General features: G+C 40.5%; 3 protein-coding genes across 3 annotated transcripts in view; all 3 read right to left on the bottom strand.

Annotated features, from left to right (window-relative positions):
* LOC124121166 overlaps window positions 1-6,216 on the bottom strand; it is a 50,949-nt gene extending 44,733 nt beyond the window's left edge. Inside the window, exon 1 of the mRNA XM_048388628.1 lies at window positions 6,139-6,216. Coding sequence (XP_048244585.1) covers window positions 6,139-6,147 — 9 coding nt within the window. The 5' untranslated portion in view covers window positions 6,148-6,216. The remainder of the gene's footprint in view (window positions 1-6,138) is intronic.
* Window positions 6,217-11,113: 4,897 nt separating this feature from the next.
* Window positions 11,114-14,505, bottom strand: LOC124121171. Its single transcript, XM_046484157.2, has 2 exons — window positions 14,156-14,505; window positions 11,114-12,657 (listed from the first exon to the last, which is right to left on the bottom strand). The coding sequence occupies exons 1-2, from the start codon at window positions 14,483-14,485 to the stop codon at window positions 11,410-11,412; spliced, it is 1,578 nt and encodes a 525-aa protein (XP_046340113.2). The 5' UTR covers window positions 14,486-14,505; the 3' UTR covers window positions 11,114-11,409.
* A 911-nt stretch (window positions 14,506-15,416) lies between these two features.
* Window positions 15,417-19,242, bottom strand: LOC124121172. The gene is made up of 2 exons (XM_046484158.2): window positions 18,911-19,242; window positions 15,417-16,822 (listed from the first exon to the last, which is right to left on the bottom strand). The coding sequence occupies exons 1-2, from the start codon at window positions 19,238-19,240 to the stop codon at window positions 15,581-15,583; spliced, it is 1,572 nt and encodes a 523-aa protein (XP_046340114.2). The 5' UTR covers window positions 19,241-19,242; the 3' UTR covers window positions 15,417-15,580.
* Window positions 19,243-20,796: the final 1,554 nt, after the last annotated feature.

The raw sequence follows: 20,796 nt of genomic DNA on the forward strand, positions 1-20,796 counted from the left end.
ACAAGACACAATAACAAGGCACAATAACAAGGCACAATAACAAGACACAATAACAAGACACAATAACAAGACACAATAACAAGGAACAATAACAAGACACAATAACAAGGAACAATAACAAGACACAATAACAAGACACAATAACAAGGAACAATAACAAGACACAATAACAAGACACAATAACAAGACACAATAACAAGGAACAATAACGAGACACAATAACAAGGAACAATAACAAGACACAATAAGAAGGCACAATAACAAGGAACAATAACAAGACACAATAACAAGACACAATAACAAGACACAATAACAAGGCACAATAACAAGGAACAATAACAAGACACAATAACAAGGCAGAATAACAAGGCACAATAACAAGACACAATAACAAGGAACAATAACAAGACACAATAACAAGGCACAATAACAAGGCACAATAACAAGGCACAATGACAAGACACAATAACAAGGAACAATAACAAGGCACAATGACAAGACACAATAACAAGGAACAATAACAAGACACAATAACAAGGCACAATAACAAGGCACAATAACAAGGCACAATAACAAGACACAATAACAAGACACAATAACAAGACACAATAACAAGGAACAATAACAAGACACAATGACAAGGCACAATGACAAGACACAATAACAAGGAACAATAACAAGACACAATAACAAGGCACAATAACAAGGCACAATAACAAGGCACAATAACAAGACACAATAACAAGACACAATAACAAGACACAATAACAAGACACAATAACAAGGCACAATAACAAGACACAATAACAAGACACAATAACAAGGAACAATAACAAGACACAATAACAAGGCACAATAACAAGGCACAATAACAAGGCACAATAACAAGGCACAATAACAAGACACAATAACAAGACACAATAACAAGGCACAATAACAAGACACAATAACAAGGCACAATAACAAGACACAACAATTCCATTTCCCCATATCTTTTTATTCTAGTAGCTGACATTCTAAGCATATTCATTAATGCGAATACAAACATTAGAGGTATAGAGATGCATGGAAAAGACCATAAACTTCATCAAAATGCAGACGACACTGAATTATTCTTAGATAGTACTCCAGATTGTCTTAATGCTGCAATTAAAACACTTAATGATTTCTACCAAATGTCAGGGCTACAAATAAATATGGATAAAACAAAGGCTATATGGATAGGCGCCCTCGCTGGGAGCAGATTAAAAATATGTGATCAGCTCAACTTGGAGTGGCTCAATGGAGACTTTGAAGTTTTAGGTATTATTCTTAACCCGGAATTAAAGGATTTATGGATTATCAATACTCGTAAAAGATTAGAAAATATCACTAAACTTTTAGCAAACTGGAGAAAAAGTTATTTAACATTAATTGGGAAAATTACAGTTATTAAAACACTTGCTTTACCACAGCTAGTTCACATATTCACTGCACCCCGAAATCCTCCTGATGCTTTTATTAAGACATTAGATAAAATATTTTTTTATTTTCTTTGGAACGGAAAAACAGATTAAATAAAAAGAGAAAATATTAAGAGAGAATATAAAAATTGGGGACTAAGAATGCCTGATTTTGGTTTACATGATGCCTTGAATCTTACATAGATTGCTGACTGTGTGTTATTATTGATTATTTCCAATCACTTTGACTCTATTGCCAAAGAAAAACTACAATGTTTCTCCAATATAATGATTACAATATTATAGTTTGGTATTGTTTATTCTTTTATTATTAGCTTATCTTTCTATGAGTGCTCATAAATATGGCGTTAACAACTTTCATGCCAGAACATCTTGCTCGATCCTTCTTGATCAAGACCCAATAGCAAGACACAATAACCGTGGTATATCTGAAAATAATGTTCAAAGGAGATAGAGAGTGCGACAGAAATGAACAGCTGATGTAAAATGACATGCATACAGGAAAATATAAGAGATAACACCAGGAGTGTTTAGGAAGAGTTAATATTGGTCGAATTCAGTGATGAATGCAAGGAATTCTAGCTGATTAAATGTACGACAAACACAACGTCTGCAATGTATGCAGAAAGCATGATTTTATCTTTCATTCATCGCCTCATGAGGTGCTGTTTTGTAACAGTAGTCACCGCGACACAATAGGTGAGGTGAAATGTTTGGAATTCGTTGTCATAATAATACAGATGGACATATGTTTCAGTCAATTTGTAAAATAACTGAATATTCAGGCGTTAAATAAATTTCCTAAGTGAAAATTTTGCAAATTTGGACCGTAAAAATATAAACACGATAAAATAAGCAATGCTCGGGAGAAATATTTACTTTGTTTTGCAAGTTAAAATAGTGTAAACGGAAAACGCACAATTACCAAGCAAGTGACTTCGTCACCATTACCGATGCTACCCACAAAGATACCTACATTTCCTTATTATTTCCAAAACTGTATTTCATTTTGTTGATCAATGTGACCATACGCCCTTATACTTTCAATAAAAGTGACTAATGCGCTTATGAATTGCGCAGCACAGGTTGCGAACTAGTCTAGGTTTCTGCTATATCATCCGGGTACTCACGGGAAATACAATAACAAAGGCAACAACCAGTCCCGGGGAATTGCTTTAAATCAGTGCCCCTTTAACGTCGCGTCCAAGATTCTTGCACTTATGGAGCGACGTGCATGCACGTGTGACTGCCTGTACTAGTCCGGACTAATGCCAATTTATAGTGCTAGCACACTGAGATACCATGCCATAGTTTAACATGAAAACCCCACTCAGACATAGTATACTGACTCCGAGCCGACCATTCCTTGTTTCAGCCCCTTAATGCCGAGCGCCAGACAGGGTAACAAGTACAATCTTTTAACGTCTTTTGGTATGACGCGTCCAGAGATCGAACCCCGAACCTTCCGCTCTCCAGGCGGACGCTCTACCACAAGACCACGGGGCGATTTAGCGGCACAATACATCACAGTAACGCACAAATGGCAACCAACAGGCATGATTAGGTCACTCACTCCACAGATTACTAATGATCTCAACAAAACATTTAGTGTATTTTCAAGGTTGTGGAATTTGCATAGACAAACTATAAAAAGTATGAACATGCGGCAAAATCAGGGAACACAATATCTATCACTTCGGTCACACACATCATGATGAAGTACAACGCTGAATTTAGCGCCATCCTCCTCGGATGATTGAGTGATTTGTGAGTTCAGTGTATGAATTTAGGTTTATGAATTACCTCCCCTAGACCGCTGAAACCAGCAAGGTCGTTTATAGCCTTACTGCGTTATCTCCCTTGACATAGTGTCACGCATAATCGCAGCCAGTAGCAGACGCAAAAGGGCGAAGCTCGCCACTGCATTCATGCCGCAACAAGGTGTTTTGTGAGACTTTATACCAAGTATGGACGCCAAAGCTAAAAGGAAGGGGTCGGGTAGTAAGCTGAGGGGGCTACTAGACAAAGCTGGTAGTGATGAATTTCTGTTTGTGAATTTTTCAGTCCGTCACAGATATCCAAAGGCGCCGGTTACCGCACGTGGCAGTCGACCGAATGTGGCTCAGTTTGAAACCGTTGTAGAGGGTGTGCGGGATGAATATAAGGAATTACGTAGACAGTACCAGAATGGTACTCGAGAGAGCGATTTCAGAAGAAAGGACTAAAATTCGGCAAGCTACAGCGTCCCAGTCGCCGCCGTCTGAAGCGGCCCGTCAACACGTCAACACGAGTCTACTCCGGGCATGACTGAACTACGACAGCTTCTGGATACCGGATGTGAGGATATGTGCGATGGCAGTAATCGGACAAGACCAAAAGCGCTTCAGATTATTACCTATATCCGAGAAGAAATGGGGGCAGACGAGCTTTGGCAAGAAAAAACTAAAATGGCGGACATCACAATCAAAGGGATTGGAATAAAGCTGAGTGCTAACCACAAACGATCTCAATGGACTTCTTTACTGTGAACGTTCGTACGAATAACGCTCACTGTCAAAGTTCGGGGATTAGAATATACGTCGTTTTATACATGTATAGCCGATGTATCGTTACAAAAAATCGACATAATCTGATGCGTATGTACAGCTCGTATCACTAAGGTATACAGTTATGCATCGTATACCCCCGAAGCAACATCACATTTTAATAAATAAGTGATTCCACGGCTTTATTGAGTAAGCAAGCATTTGTTAGTGGTATGTTTCCATAAATATAAATAGGCCGGCTCTACCAGCGTACTACTTTCGTAGATTTTTGCATTACTGCCCTACATGATGGCACTGATTTAATATCGCTGTCTGCATCCGCAATTATAGAATATACAATTATAAAATGAAGCTTGGTACGTGTTAGGCAAACTATCAATATTCAGACCAGAATCATTTCTCTGCAGGAGAGAGACCTGAAAAAATGTCAGGCGCACCGAAATAGTTAATCACTGTCATGCGACCGCGAATGTATTTGTTTAAGTCATTTTGTAAGGACAGTTATCCACAGCTGAGGTGTTAATGTTTGCTTCCGCTTCTGGTGCGCAAAGAAACAAGCTACTCCAGACTTGTTAACAACGCACAACCAGCCGAAGCTGAACCCAAGCACAATTTGAAACTATTCTGAACTGTAGTTTCAATTCTTGATCAACATCGCTCGTGGGCGATTATGTGAAAGCAAAAGGTGGCGAATATTAGGCAAGGCAGAATGTCCGAAAACTGCCCATTAGGGCCACATGTCCCCGAGTCATGGAAATTAGGTCAAGCTTTCTTTCTGTGACGACGGTGTCGGAGCCAGCATGTCGGATTGTGGTGATGAATTGTTCCAAGAACACAGTTTGTAATAAGTCTGAATTGGTTGTTATCTCAGATTTTGAAACATTACTTTACATGGGTAACTTTCAAGAAGATTATTGTCAGAAGTTTGAATTAGGCAGGTTATTTCTGATGAGAACACTGACACCGAACAGTGTCATACAAGTCAGGATGTATTTGGTGATAATTGTGACACCGATCTACACTTGGCTAGTCCGATAATAGAAGAATCAGGAGCTATTGGCTCACGTGTATCTGAGAGACAGTCAAATTCCGAAACACTAGATTCATCACATCGGACAATGAAAGTGTTGAGAAAGTTGTACAGGTAACGCAGTTAGAAGCCAATCTAGATAATGTAAAGCTTTGGTTTAGTTGGCTGGTTGGTTGGTTTGTTGTTTAACGCCGCACTCAGCAATATTCCAGCTATATGACGGCGGTCTGTAAATAATCGAGCCTGGACCAAATAATCCAGTGATTGACAACATGAGCATTGATTCACGCAATTGGGATCGATGACATACATTAACCCAGTCAGTGAGTCTGACCACTCGATCCCGTTAGTCGCCTCTTACGACGAGCATAGTCGCCTTTTACGGCAAGCATGGGTTGCTGAATATCTATTCTACCTCGGATCTTCACGGGTCGCTTTGGTTTAGTACAGCTCTGAAACCGATATAGGACAGCTCTGAAACGGATATAGTACATGTGTGCGATTTAGCATATTTTGTGAACACTCAACACTGAAGAGTTTTAGGGCTTTGAATATTTTCAAGAATTGGGTTGTTGAGAGGCAAGAACGAAGTAATAATGAAGTTCCAATGGCACTTCAAAACAGTGTTGTTAGCTGAAAACGAAAATGATCTGAACTGAACATTGATGTTACGCCGGATCTTCACGGGTATAAACGTTATGAAGACCGTATGCAAGACAATATTATTGTAGCTGATATTTCTCGTCAGACATGTTAACGATGCTATTATATCTAATCTTTTTCTTGAACTGCTTTATAAATTAAACTTCTGTTGACAATCTCTATGTGGTTTCTACTTATGGTCTTGATCACACCGTTTAGTTTTAATTTATCACGACAGTTTCAATCTCAGAAGCATATTTGTTTGTGTGCTTGATAAAGGTGTAGGAGTAACCTACGATTTGTTTCCCTGAAAACCCCAAATAGCTATTACGTATTATATTCTTCATCTTCTAAAATACAATTAATCTATACCATTCCAGTAACAGATATGTATTTAGAGGTATTTGCGAATTTCATGACGCAAAATGTGAAGAATATGAAAAAAATAATAATTTACCTTGTCCATATCTCAGTACAGCTGAAATTCCTGCCACATAATCACAAAGAAACGACCAGGTAACTGGTAGAAACAAAGTCTGGCTAATCAAGAAACAGAAGCTGGTATGTCACTTGTAGCGGCATCAGCGTGTCGGTAACGACAGTTGTGCGGCAACGTCGCCTGGAGACAATCACCGTGGAAGCTGTTGAGATTGTCGACTGTTGTTGATTCTGGTGTTCGGTGGCAGTAGAGGGCCGTTTGCCAGCATGCAGAGGAAATTGAAAACCCATAGTTCCCAAGAATGGTTTTCTTTATCCGGCTGAGCACTGGGCAAACAGACGGAATTTAATCAAATTAGCTGGAGAGATCATTCATCATACAGCGGAAAGATTAGCTTGACGGCATATCTTCCAGAAAGGCCAGTGTCTTGATCTGCTACGTGTGCTACTGGGGTGAAGGGTGGCTTCATGTTGTTTGGTTCCATAGTTGATAAACTAGGTTTATGAACTTAGGTGTGTAAATGCGACTACGAGAATACAGAATTAAAATCAGGAAACAGATTACGATGACATGTTGTAGAATATATAAATGAAAAATGACTACAATGTCATCTATTTGCTTCTCGTTCTTGCCTTTATCCTTACAGTGAATGAATAAAAGTAAATAAACACAATTATGACAGATCAAACACTAAAGTTCCAAACAGATGTGAACCTTCATCTCGCTATCAGGCAATACGATACTCAGCTTGTATGAGGGTATAATGTATTAAATGGAAAATGGACAAATTATTAGAAATGTCTTGAATGAAAAAAAAGGAATATTACAAACTAACCAATTCCAATAGGCGCAACAAGCTAAGGGACAAACTGATAATGCGCTTCGGACATAGGACCAGTGTAGCTTGTTGCGCTTGTTAGTTAGAGATAGGCAAACAGATTTACGATGTAAACACCTTTATCTGTATTGACGGCTATGCCAGTCATCGACACCTTCGGAATCACACGTACCACGTCCACATACGTGGCATACTAGCCACTGGTCAGCTGTTCCTCTTCATACTGAACTTCACCCGTAAACAACTTTATCATCAATACCTCAGTCAAATTGGACCGCCTCCGTAGTCTAGTGGTAGAGCGTCCGCCCGGAGAGCGGAAGGTTCGGGGTTCGATCCCTGGCCGCGTCATACCAAAAGACTTGAAAAGATGGTACTTGTTGTTACCCTGTCTGGCGCTCGGCATTAAGGGGCTAAAAGGAGGGTCGGCTCGGAGTCAGTATACTGTGTCTGAGTGGGATATTCATGTTAAACTGCGGCATGGTATCTCAGTGAGCTAGCACTATAAATCGGCATCAGTCTGGACTAGTACGAGCAGCCACACAAACACACATACGTACATGCACGTCGCTATATAAGTGCAATAATCTTGGACGCGACGTTAAACCCTATTTCACCTCACCTCACCTCTGTCAAATTAAATTATACAATTCTGTCGAGATACAATAATTGTAATTTGAACAATAATATCTTTGTGTATATGTTAGATATTCTGGTTGTGATACTGCTGTGAATACATAATGTCAATCCTTTGTTATGTTGTTTACATTGGAATGTGTATTGTGACCAATGTAGTATGTTTATGTATAAGAGTGTATCGGGTATATTTTATAACTACTATTAATCTTATGTAATCTTTTTTTATGTTGTAAAATTCTGATCCTGCTATGTATAATTCGATATGCATCAATCATTGTCATTACTTCCATATCATGTTCATCGGCTGTTCTTCGAACATACATATATGTATGATTGATTGTGAACATTCTATAATTGATTGTAAGTATTCTAGTATTTGGGGCGGTTGGGTAGCCTAGTGGTTGCTTTCGCACGTCACGCCGAAGACCTGGGTTCGGTTCCTAACATGGGTACAATGTGTGAAGCCCATTTCTGGTGTCCCCTGCCGTGATATTGCTGGAAAATTGCTTAAAGCTGCGTAAAACCATACTCGCTCGCTCGCGCGCACTTGTATTGGCTGCTGATATAAATTGACGTATTTATTCACTCAGTTCTTGTGTCATTGTGTTTGTTGGTCGTTTACCGTGGTACATCTACTCAGCGAGTTGATCCCAAATCTCGATATTTAATAAGTAACATACAAGCCCCGATCAGTATTATACTACTGTATGGGCAATTGTCTATGGCGATTCGCCCCGATTATGTTTCTAGATTTGTCAGCACCATACCCGTGCTCGTGGGTTTCACCGAAGTGGTAAACGTCTGAGACCTGCATCACTTCGGGCTTTCCTCCCACATTAAGCTGACACGCCGTGATATAACTGTAATACTGTTAAAAGCGGCGTTAAACCCAACTCACTCACTATTGTCTATGGTAGCTGATCGACAATATCTGTCGTTTTGCAACACGTCGAGAAATCGCATCCCCGATTATACAGTAAATCATATCCAATATCTATCATGATGAACACCCGGGAACCCTTCACCACAGCAAATATTATCTCTCGCTCATGGGAGTAATTTGATTGGACGGTTATTTTTAGCATCGCCCTCTGCGTACCGGACTGAAAACTAAGTAAGGTGGCGAATGGGCCCAGGGTATTTGTGATCATAATAATAGAATAGGGATATGATACGCTGTGTAATCGAGGATAAGAATTTCGAAGATGTACATTCAAGCAACGATAACGCCTTTACTCCAGGCATACGAAAATAGATTAAACCTCCTGATGGAAGATGTTGGTATGAACATCCCGACACAAGGGCTCATGTGTAATATGTATATTTCAGCTTTTGTTTTATCTCTCATTGTTAAAACGAAGTCAATATTGTGATCTGAATGTCTTGAGTCATTGTATAAGTCATTAAAATTCACATCCCGTATATTCGGGGATTAGAGTTACAATCCCCATATAAGTTTTTAATAGAAGCGTTTCGAGTAATTATCTTTTTATAACAGGCTAAATTAAAGCCTTCGTGTCATATGTTATATGCAGAAGTCATACATTAGCGTTAAACTATTAATGTTAGGCCCTAGAATGAACGTACAGAAATACTTCACTATGAATGACAACCTGTATAAAGGACCCACATTTTATTCTTTCGATGTGAGGGTTAGAGTCCACAATAAAACAATGCTGCATAAATAGCTACACGCGAGCGCTGATAACCATACGTCACTAATGAACCCTGGACCAGGTTAATCTGTCATACAGACCCTGCCACAAACATATCCAATACAGCCCATGCAAGTCTATAATATTTAAGAGGAAAGTCTCTGGGCTCCTTTTTATCATATTTTTTAACTGTAATTTACAACCTTTTTCTGAAAAATAGTTCATTTCAGAGACTAGATGTTAGTCTAAGGCCAGGTACTCCCAAGGTGTTCCTGGTCAGAAAAGTTCAACACCGTCAGGTAAGATGACAGACTATCAACCAGACCACACCCTGTCACCATGTGTTTCCAAACTGTCGTCTCTTACGGCAAACGTGCTGGGGACCTATTCTGCTCCGGACACTCAAGAATAAAGATATACGCGTCAAAATAACTCTGATTCTTTAGCTGAAGACGTGATTAACAGACATTTTTTATAAACATATCCTTAGGTATTTGTGTCTTTGATAACGTTTCCATAATGTTTGTTATCGTGGAAGTATTGTACTTATCTTTGGAATTGGGGTAGATAGCACAATCAGTACTGACCCCAGTGTGGTGACAAACTGACAGATATGGGAAATATATATCCCCGTGTTATGGGTTTTCGAACGCTAAAGAAACATTTCGAATTTTCGCGTTAATCAAAAGAGCACCTGTAAAACACCTCACTCACTTTTTTTTCACGATTTTACCTTAATAACTGTCCATCATCTGAGTATTTACAATGTCTGTGTGACACCACACCCCTTGTTATAGCGGGAGTAATCGCGATAAACATGGCAGTTCGACAGTTCGATGTCCGACAGCTATGATCCGACGATAATATTTATGTTATTAATACCGTCACCTCCTCTGTATCTCTATTGTAGAATGTTCTCGTTACGTGTCCATGAATGCATGCGCGGATCAACATATATTGTCTGGCACAGTATTCTGTAAACAGTCTGGCAGGACTGAATGAATGTTTTGTCAATATAAATTACAGGATTTAACATGATAAATAATAGTTGCCATTTTCCATTGCTTGCGACGATCATTTTGCTTGTGGGTGATTTGTTATCAATGACAGTCAATGATTCAGCCTGAATCACTGAAATCTTAAGTCAGAGTCAATGAGTTTTATTGTATCCAAAGCCTCGGGCCAATACACAAGCATTACTTACAGTAAACTACGGTTATAACGAACACAAAATGAGCTCTAATTCTAGTTCGTTATAACCGTAGTTCGCAATAAGCATGTATACAGTATATATACAGCAATTTGCCGAGACCGCAAAAGTCAGTTATATCCGTCAGTTCGTGATAAGCGTGTTCGTTATAAACGTAGTTTACTGTATTATATTATGTTTGTATAATACAATAGTAGTTAATCATGGATTACCGGATAAGCCATGTCCTACGTTTTGAAAGTTCTCTCAGTACACATAAAGCATGTACTATATATCTATACGGTTATCTTGTATATTGACATATATAAGCGTTGTTATACTGCTAACAGGAACCGCGAAGAACCCGGTTAGAATAGGTCCTCAGCAACCCATGCTTACTGTAAAAGGCGACTGTGCTTGTAAGAGGCGACTAACGGGATCGGGCGGTCAGGTTCGCTGACTTGGTTCATGCATATCATCGTATCCCAATTGCGTGGATAGATGCTCATGATATCAATCACTGGATTGTCTTGTCCCGACTCGATTATTTACAGACCGCCGTCATGTAGGTAGAATATTGCTGAGTGCGGCGTCAAACAACAAACCAACAAGCAATCACAAATGTTGTCTCTAGGGATTTTTTTCTTGAAGGGATTGAAGGACAACATTGACATCATCGCTCCGGAACATTTAATTCACAACATATAAACAATAAAACAACAAATAAAAAAAAGGGAGAAACTCTTTTCGTATTCTTAGTTTCCAAACATATATAAAGTGAATGGAACTCATTTACATTGAACATTTACCTAAGTTATTATACAGAAAGGGTTGGGTAACTGTGGGAACGCAGCTATAAAACAGATTATGAGTTAACACGCAACTAACTTACAGTACAAGTATAATATGTAATTAAATCAAACAAAGAAAATATGTAAGAAAAGATGTAAGTGTCATTGTGACTCTGCAGTTCAAAGTCGATGCTGTGGTGTCGGTGGGAACTGTGAACAATACTCGTCATATCCGCCTCTGTTCCAGGGATTGGTTTCTGGGAAGGCAGTACTGACAGCATTGTACCGCAAGAGGGCGTTCTTCAGCTTCTCAGAAGATGGGCCAGAAAACTGCACAAATGACACCTGCTCTCCAGAAGGACCTTTCAGATAGGAGTATCGGAGTCCCTGGAGTGCTCCTTCAGTGAAGGTGACGCTGTAGTCCTCTAAGGGAACCTGCTGACCGAGAGTGTTCACATCAACGGCCCTGTTTCCTTTAACCTGTGGAAATCCACGGGCAGCCGACCTCTGTTCCACATCTCTTAAATAGGAATTCATATCAACTGACTCTGGCAATAGGAAGGTGATCCGCATGTTGTTGATCAGAGCTGGTGTGCTGAGGTTGAATGTAGGATTAAACTTCGGGTAGCTGTAATTTCTGCCTGTGTCATACTGAAGCATCTCAATCACATAGTTGTCAAAGTAGCTGAATCTCAGAGCGAGGCTCATGTTCCCAGAGAGTGTGATGTTAGGAATGCCCAGACTCTGATAGTCAACGTGCCATTCCTCTGCCTGTAGCATCTCTTTTTGGACCAACATGTTTTGGTCGTCATCACCATAGAAACCAGCGTCTCCATTATTCCCCAGAGATCCTCCTAGTATTTCGGTATAAAAATCAGCCGAACCAAATAGGCTCCTAGTTCTCGTCCCGTGCTGGAAGAGCCCATAGTTTTGTCCAGTAAGCCCAGCTCGTACCTTCCACTTATTGTCAGGATGTGGTTTGTCCAGAAACGCTGTGCTGACGGCCTTCCTCTTGCAATACTCCTTACCAGTATCTAACAACACATCCCCTGCCATCCTGTTTAATTCCAGTTGTTCACCTGACGGGCCTTTAAAGTATGCCCACTGCATTGATTGATCTGTGGCATTTAGGGGCATGGTGTAGTTTTTGATTGCGACCCGTTCTCTTTCAGCCTCGCTGTGCACTGTGACTGGTCTGTTTGCCATCACTTGATTGAATTCAAGCTGGCGGGCTCGGGTTTCCAAGGCATGCACGTACATGTTGAGGTCCACCGTGGACTTCACCCAAATATCTACATGCCCATTTGGGACAACGGCAGGACTCGAGCGTTGGTCCCTCACAACAAAACTTTTTTCTGGACACTCCTTGTCTACAAACTGGACCAGCTGTATCAGTCCATTGTCAAAGAAAATGAAGGCCCCGACAACCTGAATTGGGAATAAAATACATATTGTATTTGTCCTGGTGTGAGTGAGTGAGTTTGGTTTTAAGACGCTTTGAACAATATTTCAGTTATATCAGTGTGTAACCTTGACGTAGGAGGAAAACCTGAAGTGACCACGGGTATGGTGCTGACATATCTAATCAGGGTGATTCTGGGATTCGAACCCGCGATCATTGTCCGTATTGGTATATGGTTTTTTTTAAAATGGGAAAACAGTTGAATTCATCAGTGTAATGTTTCTTGTATACGGATCGTGTATTAGTAAACATTCACAAACACGCGCATTTGGGAACGAAGATGAATGATCTAGTTTACGGTGAAGCGTTTCTGTAACAGACATGTATCTTTCTAGAGTGGGGACACGGGTGACTCACTCGTCTTAGACACATAGATTCGTTATGCAGAGTTCCATCACTTACCCGTTGTACGGATCTACATGTTTATACTTTCTAATCGTGGGACACTTTTGACTTTCCTCTCACATAAAGCCAACATGCCATGATACAGCTGAAATACTCTTCAAAGCCCCCTCAAACCCTACTTCGTTACTCCAGAGAACACGACAAATCCAAATAATGTCAACGTGTGGCTTCTCGATAAACATTGACGTCGGTATTGAAATTCATAGCCAAAATCTTGTAAGGAGGTCGTGTGACCTAATTTGTATTACTCTTGAACGTTGTCAAGTGACTTGTTGAATCGAGAAATTAACTCGATGTGGTAGTCTTACTTTCATGTTCACATAAATGAGTGTGTGAGTGAGTTGTGTTTAACCGCCGCTTTTAACAGTATTCCAGTTATATCACGGCGTGTCAGCTTAATGTGGGAGGAAAGCTCGAAGTGGTGCAGGTCATAGACGTTAACCACTTCGGTGAAACCCACGAGCACGGGTATGGTGCTGACAAACCTAGAAACATAATTTTGGCGAACCGGGATTCGAACCCACAATCATAGGTTTCTGGCGTGACCAAGGGACGCAACTCTGCACAGCGAATTGCGGCGCCTTAGACGCCTGGGCCACCCGTGCCCGCCATGTTCACATAAATGAACATGGTAAAATGTTCCACTAAGTTATTCATAGATATACACAATATCTTATTCAAACGTATGAAATGGGGGTTATGTTACGGATAAAATGCTATTCTACAATCATTTTTCTGTAGCTATTTCGCAAGGGATGTAGTTTGGCATGCTTTCATCATTGGCAATGCATTCGAAGTAGTTCGACATCCATATGAACATTATTTGCATGGTTTTAAGAACGACAGCCAAGGTCGTATTGTGGAAAAAACCTCAACACCTATTTATAACCAAACAATCACAATTTATCCCGACCCAACAATCCAGCCCCTTCTCACACATTTTGAGTTATGATACAAATGCCCAAAATTATTCATGTAAAGTATATTTGTTTTATCTTGATTGACAATTTAAGTGAAAATATGTTTGTTCTATTTGCTATTTAGTTGTTTTCTACTGACCTCGTATGTCCCATTATCGCTGATGTCCGGGACCCCGAAGACCGCTGGTGCCACCTTGCCCTGTCGGGCTTGGAGGATCTCCTTCTGGAACATCATGTTGTGATGTTGGTTTCCAGAGTAGCGGAACATTAACTCTGGGGCCAGCATCCCACCCAGAATCTCAGTGTAGAACCTAATGGAGTTCGTCAGGTTGTCAGTGGTAACAGACGTGAAGGCGATACTCAGAGAGACATTTCTACCACACGTGGAATAGGCAATCGACAGAAGAATGGAAAGATGTCTTAAGCCCTCCATGTTTGTCTGAGGCAAACATGACGTGGTCGGACTCATACCATGTACCACTATCTTGAATTTGGAGAACACATGTCAAGTTTGTAGGTATAATTAGAAACCTGGGGTCAACAAGATAAGGACAATCAATATATTTCTCTGTGAAGAATGACTCTTTGGCTTATCTACAACATTGTCCATTTCATGACGGGAATGGCACAAAGAACCATCGCTTATTTGTCATATACGCATCACACGTATTTGTGTTTTATACTTTTTAAGGACGAATACATATGCAATATGATATCATGTCCTCTTAAAAACCATGTGTGTTGCAATATCTTCTTGAATAGTGGGGCCACGGGTGGCCCAGTCGTCTGAGGCCTCACAATTCGCTGTGCACATTAACGTCACTTGGGCACGCCTGATACCTATGCCCGTTGGTTCGATTCCCAATTCGCCCATTTCTTGGTTTGTCAGCACCATACCCGTGCTCGTGGGTTTCACCAAAGTCACTTCTGGCCTTCCTTCCATATCAAGCATACAAGCCGTGATATAACTGGAATACTATTCAAAGCGGCGTTAAACCCAATTCACTCACATTGGAAAAGTGAAAAATGGTGTTTGTATTAATACCAGTCATAACCTATTTTCAAAGAACCATCCTTTATTGAACTATGTGTTGCAGGAAGCGTATAACCTTTTGTTTTAACATCAATACTGCGACTGCAAGGCAAACCAAAGCGTTTCTTTTCAACGTGGCAACGTTTGACGAAATCTTTGATTCAGACGTGAAAGAATGCAACATCGGAGATCTCGCCAATATCTAAATACCACGTGAATTATACCGCAAAATCAAATTCTTATGAACAATGCCACTTGTTCAGTAGAAATGCATTTGACCCGGACATTTCTGATAACAGGCCAAATTTGTGTTTCATCTCACCAGAAGGTTGCTATTGGTCGCCATAAAAAACAAAGAAAATCAAGGTTGGGGAAATATGTTTAATTTGCATGGTTCTGGGGGTGGGGTCTGTGTTTTTTTCACACACATTTCAGCAGGATTGCATTTGTCATGGCTTCATAGATCATGTAAAAATGAAAGGTAATATATAAGGAAAGGTGTAAGTGTCATTGTGACTCTGCAGTTCAAAGTCATTGCTGTGGTGTCGGTGGAAACTGTGAACAATACTCGTCATATCCGCCTCTGTTCCAGGGATTGGTTTCTGGGAAGGCAGTACTGACAGCATTGTACCGCAAGAGGGCGTTCTTCAGCTTCTCAGAAGATGGGCCAGAAAACTGCACAAATGACACCTGCTCTCCAGAAGGACCTTTCAGATAGGAGTATCGGAGTCCCTGGAGTGCTCCATCGATGAAGGTGACGCTGTAGTCCTCTAAGGGAACCTGCTGACCGAGAGTGTTCACATCAACGGCCCTGTTTCCTTTAACCTGTGGAAATCCACGGGCAGCCGACCTCTGTTCCACATCTCTTAAATAGGAATTCATATCAACTGACTCTGGCAATAGGAAGGTGAGCCGCATGTTGTTGATCAGAGCTGGTGTGCTGAGGTTGAATGTAGGATTAAACTTCGGGTAGCTGTAATTTCTGCCTGTGTCATACTGAAGCATCTCAATCACATAGTTGTCAAAGTAGCTGAATCTCAGAGCGAGGCTCATGTTCCCAGAGAGTGTGATGTTAGGAATGCCCAGACTCTGATAGTCAACGTGCCATTCCTCTGCCTGTAGCATCTCTTTTTGGGCCAACATGTTTTGGACGTCATCACCATTGAAACCAGCGTTTCCATTATCCCCCAGAGATCCTCCTAGTATTTCGGTATAAAAATCAGCCGAACCAAATAGGCTCCTAGTTCTCGTCCCGTGCTGGAAGAGCCCATAGTTTTGTCCAGTAAGCCCAGCTCGTACCTTCCACTTATTGTCAGGATGTGGTTTGTCCAGAAACGCTGTGCTGACGGCCTTCCTCTTGCAATACTCCTTACCAGTATCTAACAACACATCCCCTGCCATCCTGTTTAATTCCAGTTGTTCACCTGACGGGCCTTTAAAGAATGCCCACTGCATTGATTGATCTGAGGCATTTAGGGGCAAGGTGTAGTTTTTGATTGCGACCCGTTCTCTTTCAGCCTCGCTGTGCACTGTGACTGGTCTGTTTGCCCTCACTTGATTGAATTTAAGCTGGCGGGCTCGGGTCTCCAAGGCATGCACGTACATGTTGAGATCAACCGTGGGCTTCACCCAAATATCTATATGCCCATTTGGGACAACGGCAGGACTTGAGCGTCGGTCTCTCACAACAAAATTTTTTTCCGGACGCTCCTTGTCAACAAACTGGACCAGCTGTATGATTCCATTGTCAAAGAAAATGAAGGCCCCGACAACCTGAATTGGGAATAAAATACATATTATCTTGGTGTGCGTGAATTTGGTTTTAAGCCACGTTGAGCAGTATTCAGTTATGACGATTTGTAAGCTTCGCGTAGGAGGAAAACCTGAGAGACCACGGGTATTGTGCTGACAAACCTAAAGACTTATCTTATCAGGGTGATTCTGGGATTCGAACCTGCGATCATTGTTTTTTGGCACCGAAGTCCGTATTGGTACATGTGTGTTTGAAAAATGGGATAAAAGTTAAATTCATCAGTGTAGTGTTTCCTGTATACGGATTGTGTATAAGTAAACATTCATAAAGACGCGCATTTGGGAACGAAGTTGAATGATCTAGTTTACGGTGAAGCGTTTTTGTAACAGACATGTATATTTCTAGAGTGGGGACACGGGTGACTCACTCGTCTTAGACACATACATTCGTTATGCAGAGTTCCACCACTTACCCGTTGTACGGATCTGCATGTATATACTTTCTAATCGTGGGACACTTTTGACTTTCCTCTCACATAAAGCCAGCATGCCATGATACAGCTGAAATACTCTTCAAAGCCCCCTCAAACCCTACTTAGTTTCTCCAGAGAACACGACAAATCCAAATAACGTCAACGTGTGGCTTCTCGATAAACATTGACGTCGGTATTGAAATACATAGCCAAAATCTTGTAAACGATATCATTCCAAAAGAAATGAATCTTCAAAACGAAATGGTATACAAACCAAAAAGTTATTACTGTAATTTACTTAAGACTGATATATTTGAGTACAGGCATTATTCGATGAACATTTTGAAATGACTAGGTAAAGTATGTTAAAGTGATCTATAGTGCTATACAAACTAGTTAAGGATTTTATCGATGCTCATGATTTAATCACTGGACTATCCGGTCTATTAGTTACAGACCGCCGTCATGTAGCTAGAATATTGCTGAATGTGGCGTTAAATAAAGAAATACACACACAAAAAAAAACATCTTCGCGACGAAATTTCAAAAGCGCAAACTGTGAATACTTGGAATGCTGCTCACCTCTAAGGACTTAGGCACATTGGCACTCCGAGCATGTCGGATTCAAGACTTTCCAACTCCACTTTCGTTATATTTATCTGCTGACTTAGAATTATAATGAATATCCAAATAAAGTAAATCATTATCCCATTTACTGGAGAAAATGTCTTATGTTCACACAAGGCACTAGTTATGATGGCTAGGCCTCGATTGGAAATCTAGAAGAGCATACATGCAGTTCTCCTTCAATACTTTATAAATACCGTGATTATATATAGGTGCAATAGGTAGTTTGACCTAATTTGCATTACTCTTGAACGTTGTGAAATGAATTGTTAAATGAAAGATTAACTCGATGTGGTGGTCCTTCTTTCATGTTGACATAAATAAGTGAGTGAGTGTTTGGCGCCGCTTTTAACAGTATTCCAGTCACATCACGGCGTGTCGGCTTAATGTGGGAGGAAAGCCCCAAGTGATGCAGGTTTTAGACGTTTACCACTTCGGTGAAATCCACGAGCACGGGTATGGTGCTGAGAAACCTTGAAACATAATTTTGGCGAACCGGGATTCGAACCCACAATCATAGGTTTTTTGCATGCCCTATGGACGCAACTCTGCACAGCGAATTGCGGCGCCTTAGACGACTGGGCCACCCGTGCCCGCCATGGTCACATGAATGGAACGTGGTAAAATGTTCCACTAAGGTATTCATAGATATACACAATATCTTATTCAAACGTATGAAATCACGTATAAGGATTTTACGCAAGGGATGTAGTTCGGCATGCTTTCATCATTGGCAATGCATTCGAAGTAGTTCGACATCCATATGAACATTATTTATATGATTTTAAGAACGACAGCCAAGGTCGTATTGTGGAAATACCCTCAAAACATTTTTATAACCAAAGCATTATAATTTATCCTCACCAAACAATACAGCCCCCTCTCACACATTTTGAATTATGATACAAATTCTAAATATTATTCTTGTAAAGTATATTTGTTTTATCTTGACTGACAATTTAAGTGAAAATATGTTTGTTCTATTTGCTATTTAGTTGTTTTTTCTGACCTCGTATGTCCCATTATCGCTGATGTCCGGGACCCCGAAGACCGCTGGTGCCACCTTGCTCTGTCGGGCTTTGAGAATCTCCTTCTGGAACATCATGTTGTGATGTTGGTTTCCAGAGTAGCGGAACATGAACTCTGGGGCCAGCATCCCACCCAGAATCTCAGTGTAGAACATAATGGAGTTCGTCAGGTTGTCAGTGGTAACAGAAGTGAAGGCAATACTCAGAGAGACATTACTACCACACGTGGAATAGGCAACCGACAGAAGAATGGAAAGATGTATTAAGCCCTCCATGTTTGTCTGAGGCAAACATGAAATGATCGAACTCATGCCATGTACCACTATCTTGAATTTGGAGAACACATGTCAAGTTTGTAGGTATAATTAGAAACCTGGGGTCAACAAGATAAGGACAATCAATATATTTCTCTGTGAACGATGACTCTTTGGCTTATCTACAACATTGTCCATTTCATGACGGGAATGGCACAAAGAACCATCGCTTATTTGTTATATACGCATCACAAGTATTTGTGTTTTATACTTTTTAAGGACGAATATATATGCAATATGATATCATGTCCTCTTAAAGACGACGTGTGTTGTAATATCTTCTTGAATAGAGGGCCCACGGGTGGCCCAGTCGTCTGAGGCTCCACAATTCGCTGTGCACATTAACGTCACTTGGGCACGCCAGAAACCTATGCCCGTTGGTTCGAATCCCGATTCGCCCATTTCTTGGTTTGTCAGCACCATACCCGTGCTCGTGGGTTTCACCAAAGTCACTTCTGGCCTTCCTCCCATATCAAGCATACACGCCGTGATATGACTGGAATACTATTCAAAGCGGCGTTAAACCCAATTCACTCACATTGGAAAAGTGAAAAAGGTGTATGTATTAATACCAGTCATAACCTATTTTCAAAGAACCATCCTTCATTGAACTATGTGTTGCAGGAAGCGTATAACCTTTTGCCTCTTTTGTTTTACCATCAATATGGTGACTGCAAGGCAAACCAACACGTTTCTTTTCAACGTGGCAACGTTTGACGAAATCTTTGATTCAGACGTGAAAGAATGCAACATCGGAGATCTCGCCAATATCTAAATACCACGTGAATTATACCGCAAAATCAAATTCTTATGAACAATGCCACTTGTCCAGTAGAAATGCATTTCACCGGGACATTTCTGATAACAGGCCAAATTTGTGTTTCATCTCACCAGAAGGTTGTTATTGGTCACCATAGAAAACAAAGAAAATCAAGGTTGGGGAAATATGTTTTATTTGCATGGTTCTGGGGGTGGGGTCTGTGTTTTTTCACACAAATTTCAGCAGGAAGGTATTTATCATGGCTACATAGATCATTTGGAGTCTTCATTCTAGTCTATTTTCTACGTCCAGTTGTGTCAAATATATTTCCAATGCCGCATCTTCGGCGTTGATATCGTTGACGCTTTATGCTGAAACTAGTTTACTTAATCATAATATCGCTATCGAGAGCATAATTTCCTCAAACACATTTAACGTACATCTAAAGAGTCTGTTTTCATTATGTATCAAGGAGATTGTGAGGCTTCATCGGCGTGTTTCGGTTAAAAAGACTGTAGAAAACATATATAATATTAACATAGATCCTACTGCGGTTTCAAATAACAACTGAAACGGAAATTACTGCTACAAAAAGAACATTCGCTGTGGAAACATAATATTTTTTCTATAGAATGTGAGGCCATGCGACAGTTTAACATGGATACCCCACTCAGACACAGTATGCTGACTCCTAGCCGACCAGTCCTCGTTACAGCCCCTTAATGCCGAGCGCCAGACAGGGTAACAAAAATGATTCTTAGTGTAATCTGTGTGTATGTATAAACATAATATA

This window comes from Haliotis rufescens, unplaced genomic scaffold (genome assembly GCF_023055435.1).
Source record: "Haliotis rufescens isolate VD_foot unplaced genomic scaffold, xgHalRufe1.0.p SCAF_75, whole genome shotgun sequence".
NCBI lineage: Eukaryota > Metazoa > Mollusca > Gastropoda > Lepetellida > Haliotidae > Haliotis > Haliotis rufescens.